Source organism: Lontra canadensis, unplaced genomic scaffold (assembly GCF_010015895.1).
Source record: "Lontra canadensis isolate GAN:19392208 unplaced genomic scaffold, GSC_riverotter_1.0 scaffold1, whole genome shotgun sequence".
Lineage (NCBI taxonomy): Eukaryota > Metazoa > Chordata > Mammalia > Carnivora > Mustelidae > Lontra > Lontra canadensis.
This window is the reverse complement of record NW_022630995.1, coordinates 17,789,816-17,810,117: the sequence shown is the minus strand read 5'-3', so window position 1 is coordinate 17,810,117 and position 20,302 is coordinate 17,789,816. Positions and strand designations below refer to the sequence as shown.

At 37.3% G+C, this 20,302-nt stretch overlaps 1 protein-coding gene across 1 annotated transcript in view; it reads left to right on the top strand.

Annotated features, from left to right (window-relative positions):
* The window catches only part of ADGRL3 (adhesion G protein-coupled receptor L3), a 792,227-nt gene that overhangs the window by 667,334 nt on the left and 104,591 nt on the right, over positions 1-20,302 (top strand). The window contains exons 14-17 of the mRNA XM_032849431.1: positions 8,552-8,735; positions 9,687-9,809; positions 15,593-15,801; positions 16,516-16,692. Coding sequence (XP_032705322.1) covers positions 8,552-8,735; positions 9,687-9,809; positions 15,593-15,801; positions 16,516-16,692 — 693 coding nt within the window. The remainder of the gene's footprint in view (positions 1-8,551; positions 8,736-9,686; positions 9,810-15,592; positions 15,802-16,515; positions 16,693-20,302) is intronic.

Sequence of the window (20,302 nt, the reverse complement as noted above, 5' to 3'; positions counted from 1 at the left end):
TATGTAATTATGTGTTATAATATTGTGCACGCACGCGCACACACACACACACACTCACACACACACACACAACATATGTATATAATCAGAAAGCAGGGGATGGGAGCAGAGAACAGAAGACTTACTTCTCTTTGCATATCTTGAGGTTTACACATGAAGAAAAAATATTTAAACATAATTGCATATATAGTAAGTATTAAATAGCCATGTTCAGCATAATGATTACAGTATGTATTGATGAAGAAATATTGCATTCGGGAGAACACATCAAAAGAAAAAATAATGTAGAAGTAAAGAGTAAAATAAAATTTTATATCACTGGAGAGTTTTCCAAAAGAATGTCAGCAATTTATTACCATGAATTCATCCACTAAGAGGAAATAATTGCTCTTGACTTTCTAATGGGCTGCCTAATGATAATTTGCGAATTTATAAATATCTGCTTTATTGTAACACAAAAGAACTTTTAAAAAATACTGAATGAGCTTAATATAGGATTCACTTTCCAATGTGTTTTGTTTAGGGGGGCATCTTCACACTCCTACTCTAAACATATCTAAATACATAACTCCTTTGTTTAAAAATATTTACTGGCTGAATATTTTCTATGCAGTAAAGCCCAAACTTCTCTCATCCTAAAGATCTAACTGCTCCTTACCATTTCTCCCACTATACCATCTTTTAACATTCTTTTTCCATGCACCACACACTCCTCTCATCCCAAACCCAGAACATTCCTCGCCTTAGTACCGGCTTTGTTTTGTTTTAGTCCTTAACTTGCTTACTATGCCCTTTAGCCTCAAGTCTCCTCATCATAGTCGAGGCAAGTTTATTCATCTTTTTAGTGTCTAACTCAAAATCACGCACCTTCTGGGATCTTTTCTTGATCTTCCTTCCTCATTACTTTTTGTCCCATATGCTGTGAGTCCTTAGCTCTATTCTGTGCTTACCTTCTGCCTTGGAGTGTAGACAAATTGAAAGCTGACTCTATGTTTTCCTCTCTTTCCTAACCTCCTCCAACAGTGACTTCCCTACTTTTTTGCATATCATACATTCTTAATAGGACCTCATTGAATTACACTGAAAGTGAGAAAGTGAGCTTTGGTACACTTAAAAACATTTTGGAAAGCTTTTTGTAGAATATATTGTTGTTATGCCTTGTGGTTTGCATTTACTACAATAGCCTGTGGTTCTGCTTTTCTCCTTTTGAACTCTGATTGTCTTCTTAATTCCCTCTCATTCAGCCTGTCTTCCCTCCAAACCCTGTGATATCTGAGCACTTCATTCTCTTAGAGGCCCTCTTGGGAGACATGGCAAAAAGCTGTAAAACTAAAAGTTGTTTTCATTTTCTTATTACATATAAGATCATTAATGATTTGTTAGTAAAAGTAGGTTATCTTTGCTTACTGAGCGTTTTTTGAGTGTCTAAAATGTCTCAAAGACACTAAAATTTATCCTCAGAAAACACCAGTGAACATGGTCTTTCCCCTAAGAACATCATAATCTCATTAGAAAGCCAGACCACGAGTATGGATAGTTCTTTTCAAGGTGACTAAGTACTAAAATGGGAACCCATTATGGCACTGAATCTCTAAATGATAAAGATTCAGATAATATTGACCAGTTACTAGGTTTTTGTTTGTTTGTTTTTTGGATTGTTTTGTTTACAAAGAAAACAGAACAGTTAACAGATTTAAGGGTGGGGGGATTCTCCCTAGCTTTACTGATAATTGAGGACTTCTTTGTACCTGAGCTAAAACCTGAATGAGCTTATGATTAGCCTATTTTCAGAAAAATGCAATGGCGGTAAAGTTATGTATCTTTATTTTTAATCAATTTATTTATTTGACAGAGAGCACAAGCAGAGGGAACAGACAGAGGGAATGGGAGAAGCAGGCTCCCTGCTGAGCAAGGAGCCCATTGTCATATGGGACTCGATCTCAAAACCTTGATATCATGACCTGAGCCCAAGACACACTTAACCAACTGAGCCACCCCTGTACCCCTTAACGTTACATATCTTTTCACAAGCATTCATTCTATTTGAGTCTTTAGTTTGGAGGTTTTCAAGTGAGGAAAGAGGGGTAACTAAGTTCTCCAGATGACTTTGCCTACTTAGTTTAAGATTTACTGCTCACCTGGGTAAGAAGTGCCATTGATAGGACTGTCATTGCTGATCCTGGATATGTGCTTTGTGAAATATGTGAAATACAACAAAAGTTGATCCTAGAGAGATATATAGCTGCCCCCCCACAGATTTTCACAGTAGTCATAACAAATAAGTAAATCCTCCCTTTTGAAATAGTATGAGAATACACTTCGTAACATCCTTTAACAAACATACTATAATTAAATGCTACAAGTAAAACTAGTCAAATGAATTTGCCTAAGATCTGAGTTTTATGAGAAGATCCAATAATATTGTGTCCTGCAAATATATGTCCAGAATGATATAGTATGCTCATGATCATGGTAGGAATCTAAGTGAATTTTACACTTTCTAACTTATATTTGATTTTTAGAAAGTCAAAAGTCACTTTAAAGTCTAGCCATAAACTATATAATGAGAAGAGTGATATGTAATAGCAGAAAACCCCTAACTCTCTTAATTTGAAACATAATGAACCTTATTTTCTCATGTAGCTCCCACTTTGTTGATTGGTTAAAAAACATAAATATGTCCAAAGACACACTGAAATATAGTGACAACTAGAATGCAAATTTCCAGTGCCATCTCCTATTCAGTTTCTAGTGATTTGGAAAAGAAAATAAAGTGAGTTAACATTTAGTTTCTGACAAGGACATTGTTGATTAAATTTATTTTCAGAATTTTAGATTATTTCAGTCTGTATACATCAAAACCATTAGATGATTTTTTTTTTCTTTTCTTTTTTTGTTCTCGTAGATCAAGTCTTGTCTTTATGATAAATGCTGGGTCAAGTGTATTTTTTTTTTCAACTTTATCATGTAAATTTTAAATCAGAAAATTATTTATAGCAGAAAAAGAGAAGTCAGTGAGACCTGTTGGACACTAAATGATGTCTCCATGCCTCACTTTAATCAAATTCGTTGTACATTCCCTGTTCAGCTTTGGTTCTAAGCATAGTTAAGCTAATGCCCTTGTAACCAAATAAAATGAAAATCAACCAGGTTTTTTTTTTTTATTCTTAGAGTACTTACATTTTAGTGTATAAAACAGACAAATTAGAATATGGCATGTAAGTGCCATAATAAAGGAATATGCACCAAAAGCTATGGGAACACAACATAGGAAACCACTAACTACTTGAAGAAGTTGCCTTGGGGATTAATCTGTAAATTAAATAGCCATTAAGCTTTTTTAAGTCCCATTTATGTTTTTCCTTGCTATAGCACCGATCCCTGTTACTCATTCATTTCTATTTCTTTGGACAATTACAGTGGTTTTTAAAAATCTGTATGGATACAAATCTCATAATAAATCCTTGGCTTAAAATCAATCAATCAATCAATCCTTGCCTTAGACCCTATACTCTCCCAGATTTTCTGCTTTGTCTTAGATCACTTACTCTGGCTTTAGATATTTTCCTCCTCAGTACATTCCTTAAATTCCTTAAAGTTAGGTACTTCTCAAACTTCTGTCCTTGGATTTCTTTCTTTTTTTTTAATTTAAATTCAATTAATTCACATATAATGCACTGTTGGTTTCAGAGGTAGAGGTGAGTGACTTATCAGTTTTATATAACACCCAGTGCTCATTACATCGCATTCCTTCCTTAATGTCTATCACCCAGTTACTCCAGCCCCCCACATCCCATCCCTCCAGCAAACCCTAAGTTTGTTTCCTATGATTGAGTCTCTTATGGTTTGTTTCCCTCTCTAGTTTCATCTTGTTTTATTTTTTCCTCTCCCCCATGACCCTGTTTTAAAGAGATGTTGAACTAATGAGAGCAATGCAAATAACTAGTTTGACAAAACAAAAACAAAACCACACATATCATACATACGATGATACAGTGTTATCATTTGTGGGTAAACTTACAAATGCAAAAATGTACAAGGAAAACAAAATACAGTCTTTTGTCATTGAAGGGTGTGAGTAATTGGCCTTCATTAAGCTGGTAACAGGGACATGTCAACAAACACTGGAAAGTTTAAACAAACTGCATTAATGATAAAGCTATTAGACTGACTTAACCATGTTGTTCAAACTTCTAAAATACACATTATGAATTATTTAATACACATGTTCCTGTCCTGTCCTATTCCTCAAAGCTTCAGGTGATATAGTCTTTAGTAGTTAAGTTGTGAAACAGGTTGATTCATGAAGGTTACATTGTAGAAGTTAATCCTTTGGGATCTCACTTCAGAACAGATATTTTGTAATTATCAGGTATAACCTATGCTTCCATCAGTGAAGACCTCTCGTCCTCCTAAGGTGGACTTAGATATCCAATGAAAGTCTATGTAAGGTTACACCTTGAACATGTGTTATGAACCAGCCAACATAAATGCATTTGTATCGCCATGCAGTACAAAATGGTTATCCTATCGTCTCTGATTTGTGGATCAACTGCAGACAAGTTAAGTGACTTGCACAACATCATACAGCTAGTAAGTGGCACAGTCCAGGTACAAGCTCAGCAGATGGGATTCCCAATTCCATATTCTGGTTTTCGCACTACAGAATTCCATGTGTTGAAATTTCCTTATGTTGATACTTAAGCAATCACACCACATGCTTTTTTTTTTTTTTTTTAAGATTTTATTTAGTTATTTGACACAGAGAGAGCACACAAGTAGGGAGAACAGCAGGCAGAGGGGGAGGGAGAAGTAGCCTTCCCCGATGAGCAGGGAGCCTGTTGCGGGGCTTGATCCTGAGATCCTGAGATTATGACCTGAGCTGAAGGCAGACGCTCAATGACTGAGCCATCCAGGCACCCCACAACACGTGCTTTTTAAAGAAGAGTAAGTAAATATAAGATTTGTGCCTAACCTATCCAAGGTTTTAGGACCATATATTATGTCTGTCATTTCTATAATAAACTTTGAAATCATTTGGGCTTTAATAGAAAGCTTCTTTAAAGATCCTGATTTATTTGGGAAGATGGAATTGTCATAAATGTACTTAAAATTTGTAACTATGAAAATATTGTACTACATACATTTTCGTAGACAAAACTAAGATAATTTAATTAGAGGTGCCTTTGATTCGTTAGTTACCAATTCAAACATGGTATTTTACCTAATGCAATCTATTGTAAACAGGTGGCTGTTTAGAACATTCTCAGAGTTGACCATAGTTATTTCTTTTTCTTTTTTTTTTCTTTTTTTTAGATTTTATTTATTTGAAAGAGAGAGAGAGAAAATGAGAGAAAGAAGGAGCATGAGAAGGGGGAGGGTCAGAGGGAGAAGCAGACTCCCTGCCAAGCAGGAAGCCTGATGCGGAACTCTATCCCGGAACTCCAGGATCATGACCTGAGCCCAAGGCAGTTGCTTAACCAACTGAGCCACCCAGGCACCCCAGTTGTTTATTTTTCTTGTGTTTTTTTTCCCCTTTTTTCCTCCTTTTGCATTTCTTAAATTAAAAAAAAAATTGAAAACCATAAAAGGCAGAGCAGAAATATTGCATTATCCCCAATAAAACTTTCCCTGGGATAAGACTTACTCGGTGTAAGATTCTTCACTAATCTTACAATGGCTGCTCCTTAAAGAACCGGCATAATTTCTGTTGTGTGTGGGATTTTCAGAGCATTTCTAATGAATTCAGAGCATCATCTAATCACGGAAAGAATACTTCTTCGCACCCTGGAGGTCGATGTTCTCTGGCTTCTAAAAATACCTAAACTTGTTTTTGTTCATTTGTTTCTTATGTGGCACCTCCATTTTGGCATATCCTCTTGGCATTATCCCTATAGAGAACTTCCTGGAAAGCAAATCATTTTGTTGTGAATGGAAATGCTTTTGTCTGGCTTCCAGGTCATGCTTTAAACTCAGAACACATGGCAGAACTAAGCAGACTATGTGAGAACGCCCAGTTATTAAACTCATGAGAATTTTTTTTTTTTGGTGTTTTTTTGTTTGTTGCTTGTTTTTAAATGATGCAAAGTACTCAAGTTGCAAGTAGGACTAGTTTACATGAAAGTCCAGTGATGTTGATTTTTGGCCAGAACTTGGAGTAGCTGGGAAAAATATCAAGAAAAAACAACTCTTATCAAAAGGCAAATTAGTTTTTGAAGCTGGTGTTAATTGGCAGCCAAGGTGTTTCATTATGAAGCTGAATTTTTAACAGTTGTGAGTCGGTTACTATGAAAACACCAGCCAGAAGAAAACACGGCAGTGCGATGGGTATTTCTTCAAACTCTCCTAATCCTTCTGCCAATGTGTCAATAAGACAAGGCTTGTTTTAAAACACCCATGCACTGCCTAGAAATTGCCTGTGTTGGCTGTTTTATTCAAATTTTTTCTTGATTGGATGTATATTTCATAATCAATGGATTCAGGGATGATCACTTTCAAACTGCAGGTGTTATATTTTTTCTATTTTGCAATTCTGTGTTTGAATGAAACCTTAAGAAGACCTTATTGGGAGAACCGTTTTTTTGTTTTGTTTTGTTTTGTTTTCCTTTGTAACCTAGAGCATAAACCTAACCACAGGAAATATATAAATTGTAACTAGGGAGATGATTCTTTTGGAGGAAGCAATGAGAACTGTGGCTTTTTATCTCTATGTGTACCTACTGCTGATTTTTTTTTTTAAAGGAAAACACCTGAGGGCCACAGGTAGCAAGTTCCAACTGTTTATTCCCTTCCCTAATACTAGACAGCATGAAGAAGGTTTTTCTTCACACATAACATATCCCAAGCCCCTGGAAGTATGTATGCTTTGATATTTTTCCCATTCTGACATTTTCCCAGCTGGCTAAGAAAAAAAGTTGGTTTGTTCAGTGAGTCCTCAACTTATAGGCAACAAATTCTTTTTTTTTCGTTTTTGTTTTTTTGTTTTTTGTTTTTTTTTAATTTTATTTTTTATAAACATATATCTTTTTCCCCAGGGGTACAGGTCTGTGAATCACCAGGTTTACACACTTCACAGCACTCACCATAGCACATACCCTCCCCAATGTCCATAACCCCACCCCCCCTCTCCCAACCCCCCCCCCCCCTGCAACCTTCAGGTTGTTTTGTGAGATTAAGAGTCACTTATGGTTTATCTCCCTCCCAATCCCATCTTGCTTCATTTACTCTTCTCCTACCCCCTTAACCCCCCATGTTGCATCTCCACTTCCTCATATCAGGGAGATCATATGATAGTTGTCTTTCTCCGATTGACTTATTTCGCTAAGCATGATACCCTCTAGTTCCATCCACGTCGTCGCAAATGGCAAGATTTCATTTCTTTTAATGGCTGCATAGTATTCCATTGTGTATATATACCACATCTTCTTTATCCATTCGTCTGTTGATGGACATCTAGGTTCTTTCCATAGTTTGGCTATTGTAGACATTGCTGCTATAAACATTCGGGTGCATGTGCCCCTTCGGATCACTACGTTTGTATCTTTAGGGTAAATACCCAGCAGTGCAATTGCTGGGTCTAGGGTAGCTCTATTTTCAACATTTTGAGGAACCTCCATGCTGTTTTCCAGAGTGGTTGCACCAGCTTGCATTCCCACCAACAGTGTAGGAGGGTTCCCCTTTCTCTGCATCCTCGCCAGCATCTGTCATTTCCTGACTTGTTCATTTTAGCCATTCTGACTGGTGTGAGGTGGTATCTCATTGTGGTTTTGATTTGTATTTCCCTGATGCTGAGTGATATGGAGCACTTTTTCATGTGTCTGTTGGCCATCTGGATGTCTTCTTTGCAGAAATGTCTGTTCATGTCTTCTGCCCATTTCTTGATTGGATTATTTGTTCTTTGGGTGTGGAGTTTGCTAAGTTCTTTATAGATTCTGGACACTAGCCCTTTATCTGATATGTCGTTTGCAAATATCTTCTCCCATTCTGTCAGTTGTCTTTTGGTTTTGTTAACTGTTTCCTTTGCTGTGCAAAAGCTTTTGATCTTGATGAAGTCCCAATAGTTCATTTTTGCCCTTGCTTCCCTTAGGCAACAAATTCTTGTATTGTCCTGTCTGTTGTCATCCCTTTAACCTCTGCTGCATTCAGCATTTAGTTTTATGGTGATATGTAGGGGGAAAAATGATTTTTTGTGGGTGATATGATAAAAGTGTTGGCTTAAATTACTTGCCAGCAGTTCCACAGCCAAATAATTTAATTATGTGATTATAGTCTTATTGAAGCCTTTGCTATTGATTCTAAGAAGCAAGCATGGATCTATTTGTTGTCCTTCAAAACAAAAGCTGGTTTTTCTCTTGCCTTGCAGTCTCAGCTAGGGCTTTAACAGAGCACAATAATGAATGCTTCTGCTGCAGCAAGTCACAGGGGAGGCTAGGACAATACTGAACTCATGCACACTGCTGATCCTTGCTTGCTGAGCAACATGTACACCTGGATTTCTGACAGCTCTGTGAGTTCACTAGAGACCTCTGTCATTTTGTTCATCCTCTTGTAGGCGATGGTCGAGACAGTTAACAACCTTCTCCAGCCACAAGCCTCAAATGCGTGGAGAGACCTGACTACAAGCGATCAGCTACGGGCAGCGACCATGTTGCTTGACACTGTGGAGGAAAGTGCTTTTGTCCTGGCCGATAACCTTTTGAAGACTGACATTGTCAGGGAGAACACAGACAATATTCGTAAGTGGCCTTTGTTATACAGAAGGACCAGAGACCCTTGGACAGCAGAAGAGAGAAAGAAAAAAATTTCTGTGGTAGTGCAGGTATTATGAATGACTTTTATTTCAGTGGAGATAAGTGATTTTTTTTTTCTATAATTAGAAGGATATCACCTGCCATTGGCTTAAAAGAGTCATTCCTCATAAGCATGTGTGTTACCCTCCTTAGGGTATCCCAATATTGGATATATTAGCCTGAGATCACTCACAGTTAGGTCCTTTAGTTAGCTAATTAGTCTTTTATGTCCGTGTGTATCAATGTCTGCATTGTACTATTTAAAATTTATCCTCCTAACAGTGCCTATGGGTCATGTCAGTTATGGTAAGAATATCTCTGAATTATGTATTATAAAAAATCACTCATTTAAGTGAAGGTGATAAAGCAGTGCTTTTTTGTAATTGTGTTATTGGCTCATAAGGAGTATAAATCTATTTTTATTGTGCATAAGGATGTAGCTAACAGTTTTATTTCAGAAGATTTGATAAAGCTATTTCAAACTTATTAGATTTAAAGATCGATCAATATTGATATAATAGTGCAGCTCTAGATTATAAAGAGACTTTTACTTAATTCACAAAAGAAAGATAATATTTTGAAGATATAGTAACAATATTTTGAAGATATAGTAACAAAGTTGACAAAGCATAAGGATTTGAGCTTGATTTTAGGCTTTATAATTGATATATTTGTGTTCTATTTACCTATTTAATAGTTTTTGTCTTATTTTAAAAATAAAGTACTAAAGAAATACTTTTGAAATGAAACATTGAACCACTATTCATTTTGACTACTATAAATTAGTAGAACATTAATTCTGGTATTTTGATTTCAGAAATACTTCAGTAATTTAGGAAGTCATCTTAGCTTTGGTGTATTTCTCAATGAGCACTGATAACTCTTTGCCATTAACAGAGTTGGAAGTTGCAAGGCTGAGCACGGAAGGAAATTTAGAAGACCTAAAATTTCCAGAAAACATGGGTCACGGAAGCACTATCCAGCTCTCCGCAAATACTTTAAAACAAAATGGTCGAAACGGTAGGTTAGAGTTTATTTGTTAAGCATGGTGAGATTGAACTCATCATCAATGCTTTGTTTCTTGGCTTGGGGGTTTAGATCTGCTATCCAAAAGCTCTCTTACTCTCACTCCACTATTCTCTCTTTCCTCTCCCTCCTCTTTCCTATCTTATGCACCAACAACATTGCAATGTATTTGCTCTATAAAATTCTCAGATTTGGAAATTGTTCTGTGCATTTTCAGTTGCAGTACAATGTCAGAAACTTGAATCTGAGAGGAATTAATGAACGACAAAATCCAGATATCTGACTTTTATTCTTGAAAGGAGTAACTCTTACTGAGTTGACAGATTTTGTTTCTAAAATTTTTAATGGAAATTTTACTTCTAATTTTAAAGTTGTATTGTTTTCCTTATTCACTAGTTTTGAAAGTGTTTCTGTAGTTTCTTTTGAAAAGCATGCAGAAAATTTAAAATGTGAGAAGATGAGTTGGGGGAAAGGTACTGGTCAATATAGGTCAGTTTGATACTAGATTAAATTCACTGAATATAATGAGAATTAAAATCATAGAGAAAATATGTCTCAAGTTGTCACTGTGTTAATTTTCTTTAAAGATTTTATTTATTTATTTGTCAGAGAGAGAGAGAGAGAGAGAGCACAAGCAGGGGGGCAGTAGGCAGAGGGAGAACCAGGTTCTCTATCGAGTAAGGAGCCCCATGTGGGACTCCATCCCAGGACCCTAGGATCATGACCTGAACTAAAGGCAAACACTTAACCGACTGAGCCACCCAGGTGTCCCTAGTATTAAATTTTTAAAAACATACTTTTTGCCAACTAAATGAGACCTTTGACCTGTTAGATGATGGGAAGATGACCTCAGGCTGTAGCAACCAACTCAGAGGTGGCATTTCATGGTGCAGGGTGCATAGTTTTAAAGAAAGAAAAGCCTGTTGAATAATACCAAGACAAAACAAATTATGGCTGTTGTCAACAGAACAGAATTCTTTTAAGGTTGGAAATCGTATAAGTGACCTTCTAAGTCATTATATTGCTAATTTGACTATATGAATTTTGAGGCTACAGTAAGATTTTCTACGAAGCAAAATCAGATTTCTGTATTAGCTTTCCAGCTGGCTTCCCTCTCTCTACTTTTCCTGCCTCCCGACAGACTATCCTGTTGACAAGGATCTTCTGGAAATGTAAATCTGACCAGTTTGCTTCCAATTGCGTTCAGAACAAAATCAGAGGATTTCACTAGGCCACCAAGTGCTTGTCCGCTTCTTTCCTGCCTCATCTGCCCTACTTCCTGTCTGTCTTTAACCTGCTATCTATGACTCAGACAGTCTAGTCTTGATCCTTTTTCTTTTTTATTGAGCTAGAAGTGACATGGGACTTTATATTCGTTTCAGGAGTACAATATAATGATTCGATATTTGTATATATTGTAAAATCATCACCACAGTAAGTTTAGTTCACACTTATCACCACATAGTTTTATTTTTTTTCTTGTGATGAGACCTTTTAAGATTGAACTCCTCAGCAACTTTCAAAATATATAATACAGTATTATTAACTTACAGTCACTATGCCACATGTTACATCCCCATGACATTTATTTATAACTGGAAGTTTGTACTTATTGACCTTTTTCACCCATTTTGCCTATCCACCGCCCCCTGCAGTGGCAGCCACCAACCAGTCTGTTCTCTGTATCTATGAATTTAGTTTATTTTATTTATTTTTTTAGGATTCCATATATAAGTGAGAATATATAATACTTATCTTTCCCTGTTTGACATATTTCACTTAGCATAATGCCCTCAAGGTCGATTCATGTTATCATAAATAATAAGATATCATTCTTTGTTAATGGCTGAGTAATATTCCATTTTTTTCATCCATTCCCTTATCAGTGGACACTAAGTGTGTTTACATATCTTAACTCTTTTGAATAATGCTACAATGAACATGGGGTACAGAGATCTTTTTGTGTTAGTGTGTTTGTTTACTTCAGATAAAAACCCAGAAGTGGAATTACTGGATCATATGGTAGTTTTATTTTTAATTTTTGGGGGCACCTCCACAGTGTTTTCCACAGTGGTGTACCAGTTTACATTCCCACCAACAGTGCACAAGGATTCTCTCTGATCTAGTCTTGAATACACCAAGAGTGTTTCTGTGTCAGATTTTTGCATTTTGTTTTCTTCCTGGAATGTAGTTTTTACATTTCTTTACATAGAAGCTTTTCTATCATTTACTGTTCAGTATAAATCTTACCTCTTTAGGAAGGGAAGTTTTTCTCTGTCTCCCTGAAGGTACACCATTCTTTCCTAATTGCTCTTTTCCCATTAGCCACTTTATATTATTGCTTCCTCATGGTGATTATTCACTTAACATCATATGAAATATTATTATTATTATTTTTAAGTTGCCTGCTTATTATCTGACTTTCCTTCTAAGTGGTAAGCTCATGAGAACAGGGATCTCTTCTTACTTGTCATCTGTTATATGTAACCCTTGTGCCTGGCACATGGATAAACTCTCTAAGAATTTCTCAAATAAGTGTATGAACTTGCAGATATAAAGCTATTGGCAATCAAAATATGGTTATATTAGTCATATTTTGTTTTATACTCATTTATTTTATTTTCTAAAGTAGTGTGTGTGAGTGTGTGTGTTAGGTCACATTTAAGCATTAATTTTGGAGTGCAGAATCTGTAACAATTATACATAACTAAATGCATTGATAAAACAAGGGGGGGTATCAACATGACAATGTCCTGTAGGTGGAAATTGGTAGGAATTATCAACTGGCTATCAACCACTTAAAATAAAAGTTGTTACTGTCAACAAGGGGGATGGGGGGAGAAAGATGTTCTTCTGAAGTGTAACCTTCCAAAACTTAGTATTTTCATATTAAATCTAGAGAAAAGCACTAAAATTAAATGCTGTGTTATAACAGACAAGAAATATTTAGTGAATTACTGCTCTTTCCTGAGTACATGTTAACAGATGTGGATTGGAAATTTAAAAACGGCTCTTTCCTTTGTGTAGCTCTTATAATCTCGTTGCTAAATTACTGAAGGGCTATGGGTATCTCATAGGATCAATGAGAAGGCTGGAGAACTGGGTCCAGAAAACCAGCAAGAGCTAGGAGGCTGACAGCAGCCCATAGCATCACACGGAGTTATTGCTTGCAATGTCACGGCTGCCACAAATGAGGCGTAAGTGAAGGCGGCTGCTGCTGCATCACCTCCCGCTTCCTTGTGTCACCAGCTCCTCATCTGAAGTCAGAGACAAGTGCAGATGATGGGAGGCATCGAGCTCTGGTGTCCAGAGCAACCTCTTTGCAAAACAGGCTGGGAAAGCCAATGTGCATCCATTTTGTGTCTATAAATCCCCAATAATTGGGAATTTTCCAAACATGGGAGCACAGTTTAGATGTTGGACAGTCCCCTCCCTCCTCAAAAGAAGTCTATTAAAATTTCCTTGTTCTTATTCCCACTTGACTCTAAGATTCAGGGATAAGGATTGAGACTTCTGTGATAGTCAGGACAGTGCCTATCTGGACAGCAGCTATCAGGACTGAGCCAATATAAATTCATACTGGAAGTAAGACATAGGGCTTGATGTATTTTTTTTTTTATTTTTTTAAAGATTTTATTTATTTATTTGACAGACAGAGGTCACAAGTAGGCAGAGAGGCAGGCAGAGAGAGAGGAGGAAGCAGGCTCCCTGCTGAGCAGAGAGCCCGATGTGGGTCTCAATCCCAGGACCCTGGGATCATGACCTGAGCCGAAGGCAGAGGCTTTAACCCACTGAGCCACCCAGGCGCCCCGGGCTTGATGTATTTTAAGAAAGAAAATGATATGATCAGAAACATGTCACCTGCGTGGCTCAGTCACTTAAGCATCCGCCTTCAGCTCAGGTCATGATCCCAGGACCAGGGATGGAGCCCCGCATTGGACTCCCTGCTCAGCAGGGTTCTGCTCCTCCCTCTCCCTCTGCCCTTCCTCCCCTTGTTAAAAGAAGGTTGATTCTACAGAAGATTGCTGGTGGGAGATAGTCATAAGAGAAAAAAATAAGGTGGAAGGATATATGGAGAAAGTGACTTTCAAAGAACATGGTAATTGTGTTCAAAAACAGATAAGGATTTTGAGTCCTTCTTATGGTTGTTTTCACTGCAATTGAAATATAATTCACATAAAATAAAATGCATATCGCTTAAGAATGTAGCTTGATGAACCTGACAGTTGTACATTCCTCTGTAATATTACCTAAAATAAGATATAAATCTCTTCTATTACTCGGAAATTGTTACCGGTTTCCAGTCTTCTTACCACCTCTCCTCATCTGATGCAACTACTCTCATTACGATCCCTATAGACAAATATCACCTGTTCTTAGACTTCACACAAGTGGAATCATATAGTATGAGCTCTTTTCTGTCTGTGTTCTTTAACCAAACACAGTATTTTGGGGATTCTGTCATCATGCTCTAATGGTAGTTTCTTCTTTGTTCTATCAGTTGTTCTTCATTGATGCACGGTCTATTCCATTATATCGTATGCCATAATTCACTTGTCTGTTGATAGATTTTTTTACTTGTTTCCCTTTGGCAGATATTATAAGGTTGCTGTTCATCTTATACAAGTTTTTTTTTCTTTATAGATTTATATTTTTGCTTATCTAGGAAGGGTAGATATGTTCGACTTCACAGAAAAAAAATCACCATTTCTCCACATAGTTGAACTACTTCTCATTTCCACCTGCAGTGCGCAGGAGCTATAGCTGTTCCCCATCTCTATAATATTAGCGTGACCAGTCCTTTTGATTTTAGAAATTCTAGTGGTTATGAGATGGTATCTTGGTGTGATTTTTCATTTTTTTTTCCAGAAATACTAATGATGGTGATAATTTTTCATGTTTTTATTAGCCTTTCATGTATCTTTTTTTCTGAAGTATATGTTTATGTCTTTTGCGATTTTCATGTCTTATTTATTCATTTTTTTGTTGAATAGCAGAAACCCTATATATAGGCAGGAGTCTAATATATATTATTGTTAATATAATATTTATATTATAATTTTATATCATAAAATATACATAATATATAAAGTATGATATATTATTAACAAATAATATCGTTGATATAATATTTTGATAGACACATTTTAAATTTTGATAAAGTATAGTTTACTTTTCTTTCTTTCTTTTATGGTTAATGTCTTTTGGATCCTATCCAAGTCATCCTTGCCTACTCCAAGATCACAAAAATCCTCTATTTTGTTCTAGAAATTTTATGGTTCTGGTTTTTATGTTTAGGTCTATAATCTGCCTTTAAGTCTTTAAGTTTGTTTGTTTGTTTGTTTTTAAGATTTTATTTATTTGACAGACAGAGATTATAAGTAGCTAGAGAGGCAGATGGTGGGGGCGGGGGCAGGCTCCCTGCTGAGCAGAGAGCCAGAAGCAGGATAGGATCCCAGGACCCTGGGATCATGACCTGAGCTGAAGATAGGCTCTAACCCACTGAGCCACCCAGGTGCCCCTAAGTCTTTAAGTTTTGAGTACAGAGCGATTCATTCACTTTTTAAAATACTGATAGATTGTTTTTCAGCATCATTTGACATTCCTTTTCTCATGAATACCTTGACACTTTGGTTAAAATGAATGCTTAATTTTGTTGTGAATGTATACTGTATGGATTTGATTATAATTTAATTAGAAGTATCTAAATTTGGTGGAATGTACAAAGTAATCAGAGTTTCTTCCCAACTTATAATTCACATTTACATTTTTTTCAGGAGAGATCAGAGTGGCCTTTGTCCTATACAACAACTTGGGTCCTTATTTGTCCACGGAGAATGCCAGTATGAAGTTGGGAACAGAGGCTATGTCCACCAATCATTCTGTTATTGTCAATTCCCCTGTTATTACAGCAGCAATAAACAAAGAGTTCAGCAATAAGGTTTATTTAGCTGATCCTGTGGTGTTCACTGTTAAACATATTAAGGTAAGAACATGCCATGGTAAGTTTAGTTTCCACATTGTCTGTATCTGTTACAGCATGAACATGAACTAATTTAATTTTCCTTTAAATTTTCCCATTATTTGACAGATAACAATTCATTATCTATAAAATGATAGTGGTGATTTTTCTTTTCTAAGATGAGGGAGGAGAATAACTCTTGAATATATAAGTGCTTCTGATAAAAATATTTGTAGATGGATTTCTAAATGTATCTCCATAATTAAAAAGAGTTAACAACATGTTTAGTGGAATTGGACATGGCTTCACATATGATGTCACAAGTAATTATGTCTTTGTGCTTGAATATATTTTTAGGTATGTACAAAGATTGTATTATAAAGTGAACAAAGATTTCTAAAGACCATCTTTTCAGAAATTGTTTAGAGTAATTAAATTCTTTATAATGTATGTTACTTTGAAATTAGTTAAAGTCATTCTGAGACATTGATATAGTATTCCAATAATATTAATTTTTTAAAAGCCAAACTTACCTCTAATTAGAGGAAATAAGGAACAATATATATTCATATTTGCCTAGGCTTAATGAAGCCTACTTAATCTGAAAAGAGTGGTGTACGTCTCCACAGAAGTTGGAACAGAGTATGAGGTGTGTTAGATGTAAAGAAAATGCCTATCTGATGTACGTGATCGTAAAGTAGTTATTGGCTTTATGGGTTTTTTTTTCCCCCTCTGTAGCAGTCCGAGGAGAATTTCAACCCTAACTGTTCATTTTGGAGCTATTCCAAGCGCACAATGACAGGTTATTGGTCAACACAAGGCTGCCGGCTTCTAACAACAAATAAGACACATACTACATGCTCTTGTAATCACCTAACCAATTTTGCAGTACTGATGGCACACGTGGAAGTTAAGGTAAGATATATGCCATAAAGTAAAGATATCTAAGCATATGGTCAGGATATCACTGTAAGAAGTCCTAAACCCACAGGCCAGTCTTATTTCAAAGGTTTTCCACTTTCTTATTAATTTTGTTCAAAAATTCTCTGGAGTTCAACCCATATCTTCCTGGATGATTCAAAGAAAGTTTTTTTGTTTGTTTTTTGTTTTTGTTTTTATTTTTGTTCTATTATCAACATAGTTTATAAAATTGCAGTTCACTTATAAAATAAAAGTGTACTTATAAAAATTTCCCTTAGTCTCCATTGTTTTTAGTTCATATGACTAAAGGAGACTATGTGAACAAATCAAAGTAGGACACCAGGACTAGAGGCCAGTGCAGTGGGGTCAAGAACCAGGTCTGACATTAAATACTGTCAAACTGACTCTTGGAAAAGCAGCTATTAATTAACACGATTAACAATGCCTGTAATGCAAAGGGTGTAGCAAATTCTAATATAATGTAATGGGTTTTCTCCATTCACGAAAACCCATTCTAAGGAAAAATCCAGGTGATAGGGTTTCCAAAGTCAGACACACAGCTCATTTGGCTTCATCAGTGTCCTCCTGGCATGACTCTCTGGCTGCCAAGGGTAGGGGAGGGCATGAAGGGGATTTAGATTTCAGATATATTTAGGACATAAAAATACAAAAGGTAGGGGCGCCTGGGTGGCTCAGTGGGTTAAAGCCTCTGCCTTACGGCTCAGGTCATGATCCCAGTGTCCTTCTATCAAGCCCCGCATCGGGCTCTCTGCTCAGTGGGGAGCCTGCTTCCTCCTCTCTCTCTGCCTGTCTCTCTGCCTACCTGTGATCTCTCTGTCAAATAAATTAAAAAAAAAAAAATCTTAAAAATAAAAAACAAAATACAAAAGGTATAAAAAAATACAAAGAGCTTATTAGCTTGTTTATAGAGACTGATGGATTAGTAACAAGAAATTATACACTTGTAAATTCTGTTCTCATCTCCCTGATGTCAGTAAAAAGAGAGGAAGGATTACTCTCCAACATGTTTTCAAAAGTGAAAACTGTGGCACAGGTTTTATCTACTTGGTGTTATTTTTCCAAATAATTTCATCCAAAATTTTCCTTGACACATGAATTTGGATATGGTATGCGTATCCCAGAGGGATACCCAATCCAAACCCTGGTAGCACCTTACAAGTAAATTACCTTAGCTGTGTCAGCATAGTTTACGTTTTGGTTTTTGAAGGACTACATACCCTATTTTGTCAGAGCATTACAAATTGATGTAGTTTAGCAAGACTAGCTATACTAACAAATGTTGGGTTTCAACCTGGAATGTATTAGTGTGGCTTCTAGGATTCTATTTTTCCATTTAGGGAATAAATTCAAAGTCAGAAAAATGGGCCATATTTGAAACAACAAAATATCCTTTTTTGATGAAGGCATGGTATAGCACCCTCTCCTCGATCCATTATATAAGAATTCTGGCTATGACCATTATTACATGTCGACAAGAGACAAAACAAATGCAAATCAGTATTTCCCTGTAGCGGTCAGTCACACAGCATGGATGTCCTGGTTTTCTGTACCGTAGACATCTGCAGGTGCCAATCAGCCGCATTTAGATTTCACAGCATGGTTTTGGCACTTGAGAAACAGAAAACAAACAGACTGAACACCACCACCAGTCCAGAGAGAAACACACTAACCAAACTTGCATGAGACTAATTCCTAAAACAGAACACCAATCTATTTGTGCACAGTGAGAAATCCAGCCACTGGTTGGAATAGATATTTATTGTTTGCTTGTTGTCGCTTTCTAACTGCGCAGGAAGATGTATGAAGGAAACGAGATTATATTGGATAGTTGGGCTTGATAAGCCTGGAAGGAGAGCGAGAGGAGTTAGCTGAATAACCTCACGGCTGTTGCCATTAAGATGTGGTACCCTGATGTGTCGGTCTTCGTTCCAGGCTCTGTCTGTGCCCTGTATGCGCCGTCCTCACTGGTCATCTGTGCTTCTCTGCCGTTCATTGAGTACTTCCTTCGTTCTTTCATCAGCATTTTTGTGTGTTGACATTGAGACCTACACAGTGATTCTGCAATACAGGGAAGGATCATCTAAGAAGGCAGGGTTGGTCAGAAAGGGCTTATCAAAAGAATGTCTCATTCTGAAGGACAGGCAGAATGTACTTAGGAAGGCAACGTGTGCAGAATTTGCACTGACCGCATTCTTGCAACACTTTCTTCACTTTGCCTTGGGTGTACCCCTCCCTCCTGTTTCTTTCCTTCCTGGGCTCCGATCCCTCTTAGCTTCCTCTTCCTCCTCATCGCCATGACCTCTCATTGTTGCTCTGGACCCAAGTGTAATTAGATCTACGATAGGCATTATCTGTTCTTTGCCCCTACGTGATCTCCTATGGCCATGTGGCTCTTAGCATCTCATGATTCCCAGATTTTCTGTCTCCATTTTATTTTATTTTATTTTATTTTATTTTATTTTATTTTTTTATTTGACAGACAGAGATCACAAGTAGGCAGAGAGGGAAGCAGAGAGAGAGGAGGAGGCAGGCTCCCCCCGGAACAGAGAGCCTGATGCGGGGCTCGATCCCAGGACCCTGGGATCATGACCTGAGCCGAAGGCAGAGGCTTTAACCCGCTGAGCCACCCAGGCGCCCCTGTCTCCATTTTTAAACTCCAGAATCACAGAGTCAACTGCTGAGTGGTCATATCCTCATAGACTTCTAATAAAAGCCTCAATTCTAGAACTACACTTCTGGTCTTCTCCCATCTGAAACTTCTCACTAAAGGGCTGCTCTGCCCTTCCAGCAGGCCCCAAGCCCCGCACCATTTTTTATTTGTTTCTTTTTGCTCATACTGCTCACCCAGTCCCAGGAGCATATACTGCAAGATCCAGGATCTGACAAATTCTCAGCATCTTCATCACTACCATCTAGGTTCCGGCCCCTGTCATCTGGTCTTCACTTTCGAGTTACAGCCCCTTAGTTGGTCTCTCTGCTTCTCTCCATGTCCCTCCTAAATTTATACTGAGTAGAGTTGCCAGAGGGCTGCTCTTCAACTGTGAGTCAGACCTTCTCACCAGTTTGATCCAGTTTGAACTGACTCCTTGTCTCAATAAGAGACAAGAAAGGGACCAGATCTTGGCCTCTTCACATCTTTCCACGTCCTTCCCTAGTACTCTTCCTCTAGCACACCTGGCTTCAGCCGTGACAGGCCACCTTGCCTTTCCACAAACACATCAGGTATTAGACCTGAGAGTGCCCTTCCTCCTACCCCCGCCAAACAGCCACCACAGCCAACGTCTTCATCCCCTTTAAGTCTCTGCTTCACTGTCACCTTCTCAAAGAGAAGGTGCCCACTTTATTTAAAATTTCACCCTGCCCACTTTATTTAAAATTTCAGATTACCGCACCCCCACAACATACTGTGAGGAATAAATAAGGCAAGACCGTTTCCTGACCTTGGGGAATTCATAATTTATCAAGGGAGAGAAGGGTGAAGACTGATTTTTGAATGGGATGGTAAGAGAGATTTCATAATTTTAAAGAAGAAAAATTGAACTGAGTAAGTTTGAAGATCTGATTAGCTTTATTAAGGGATTCA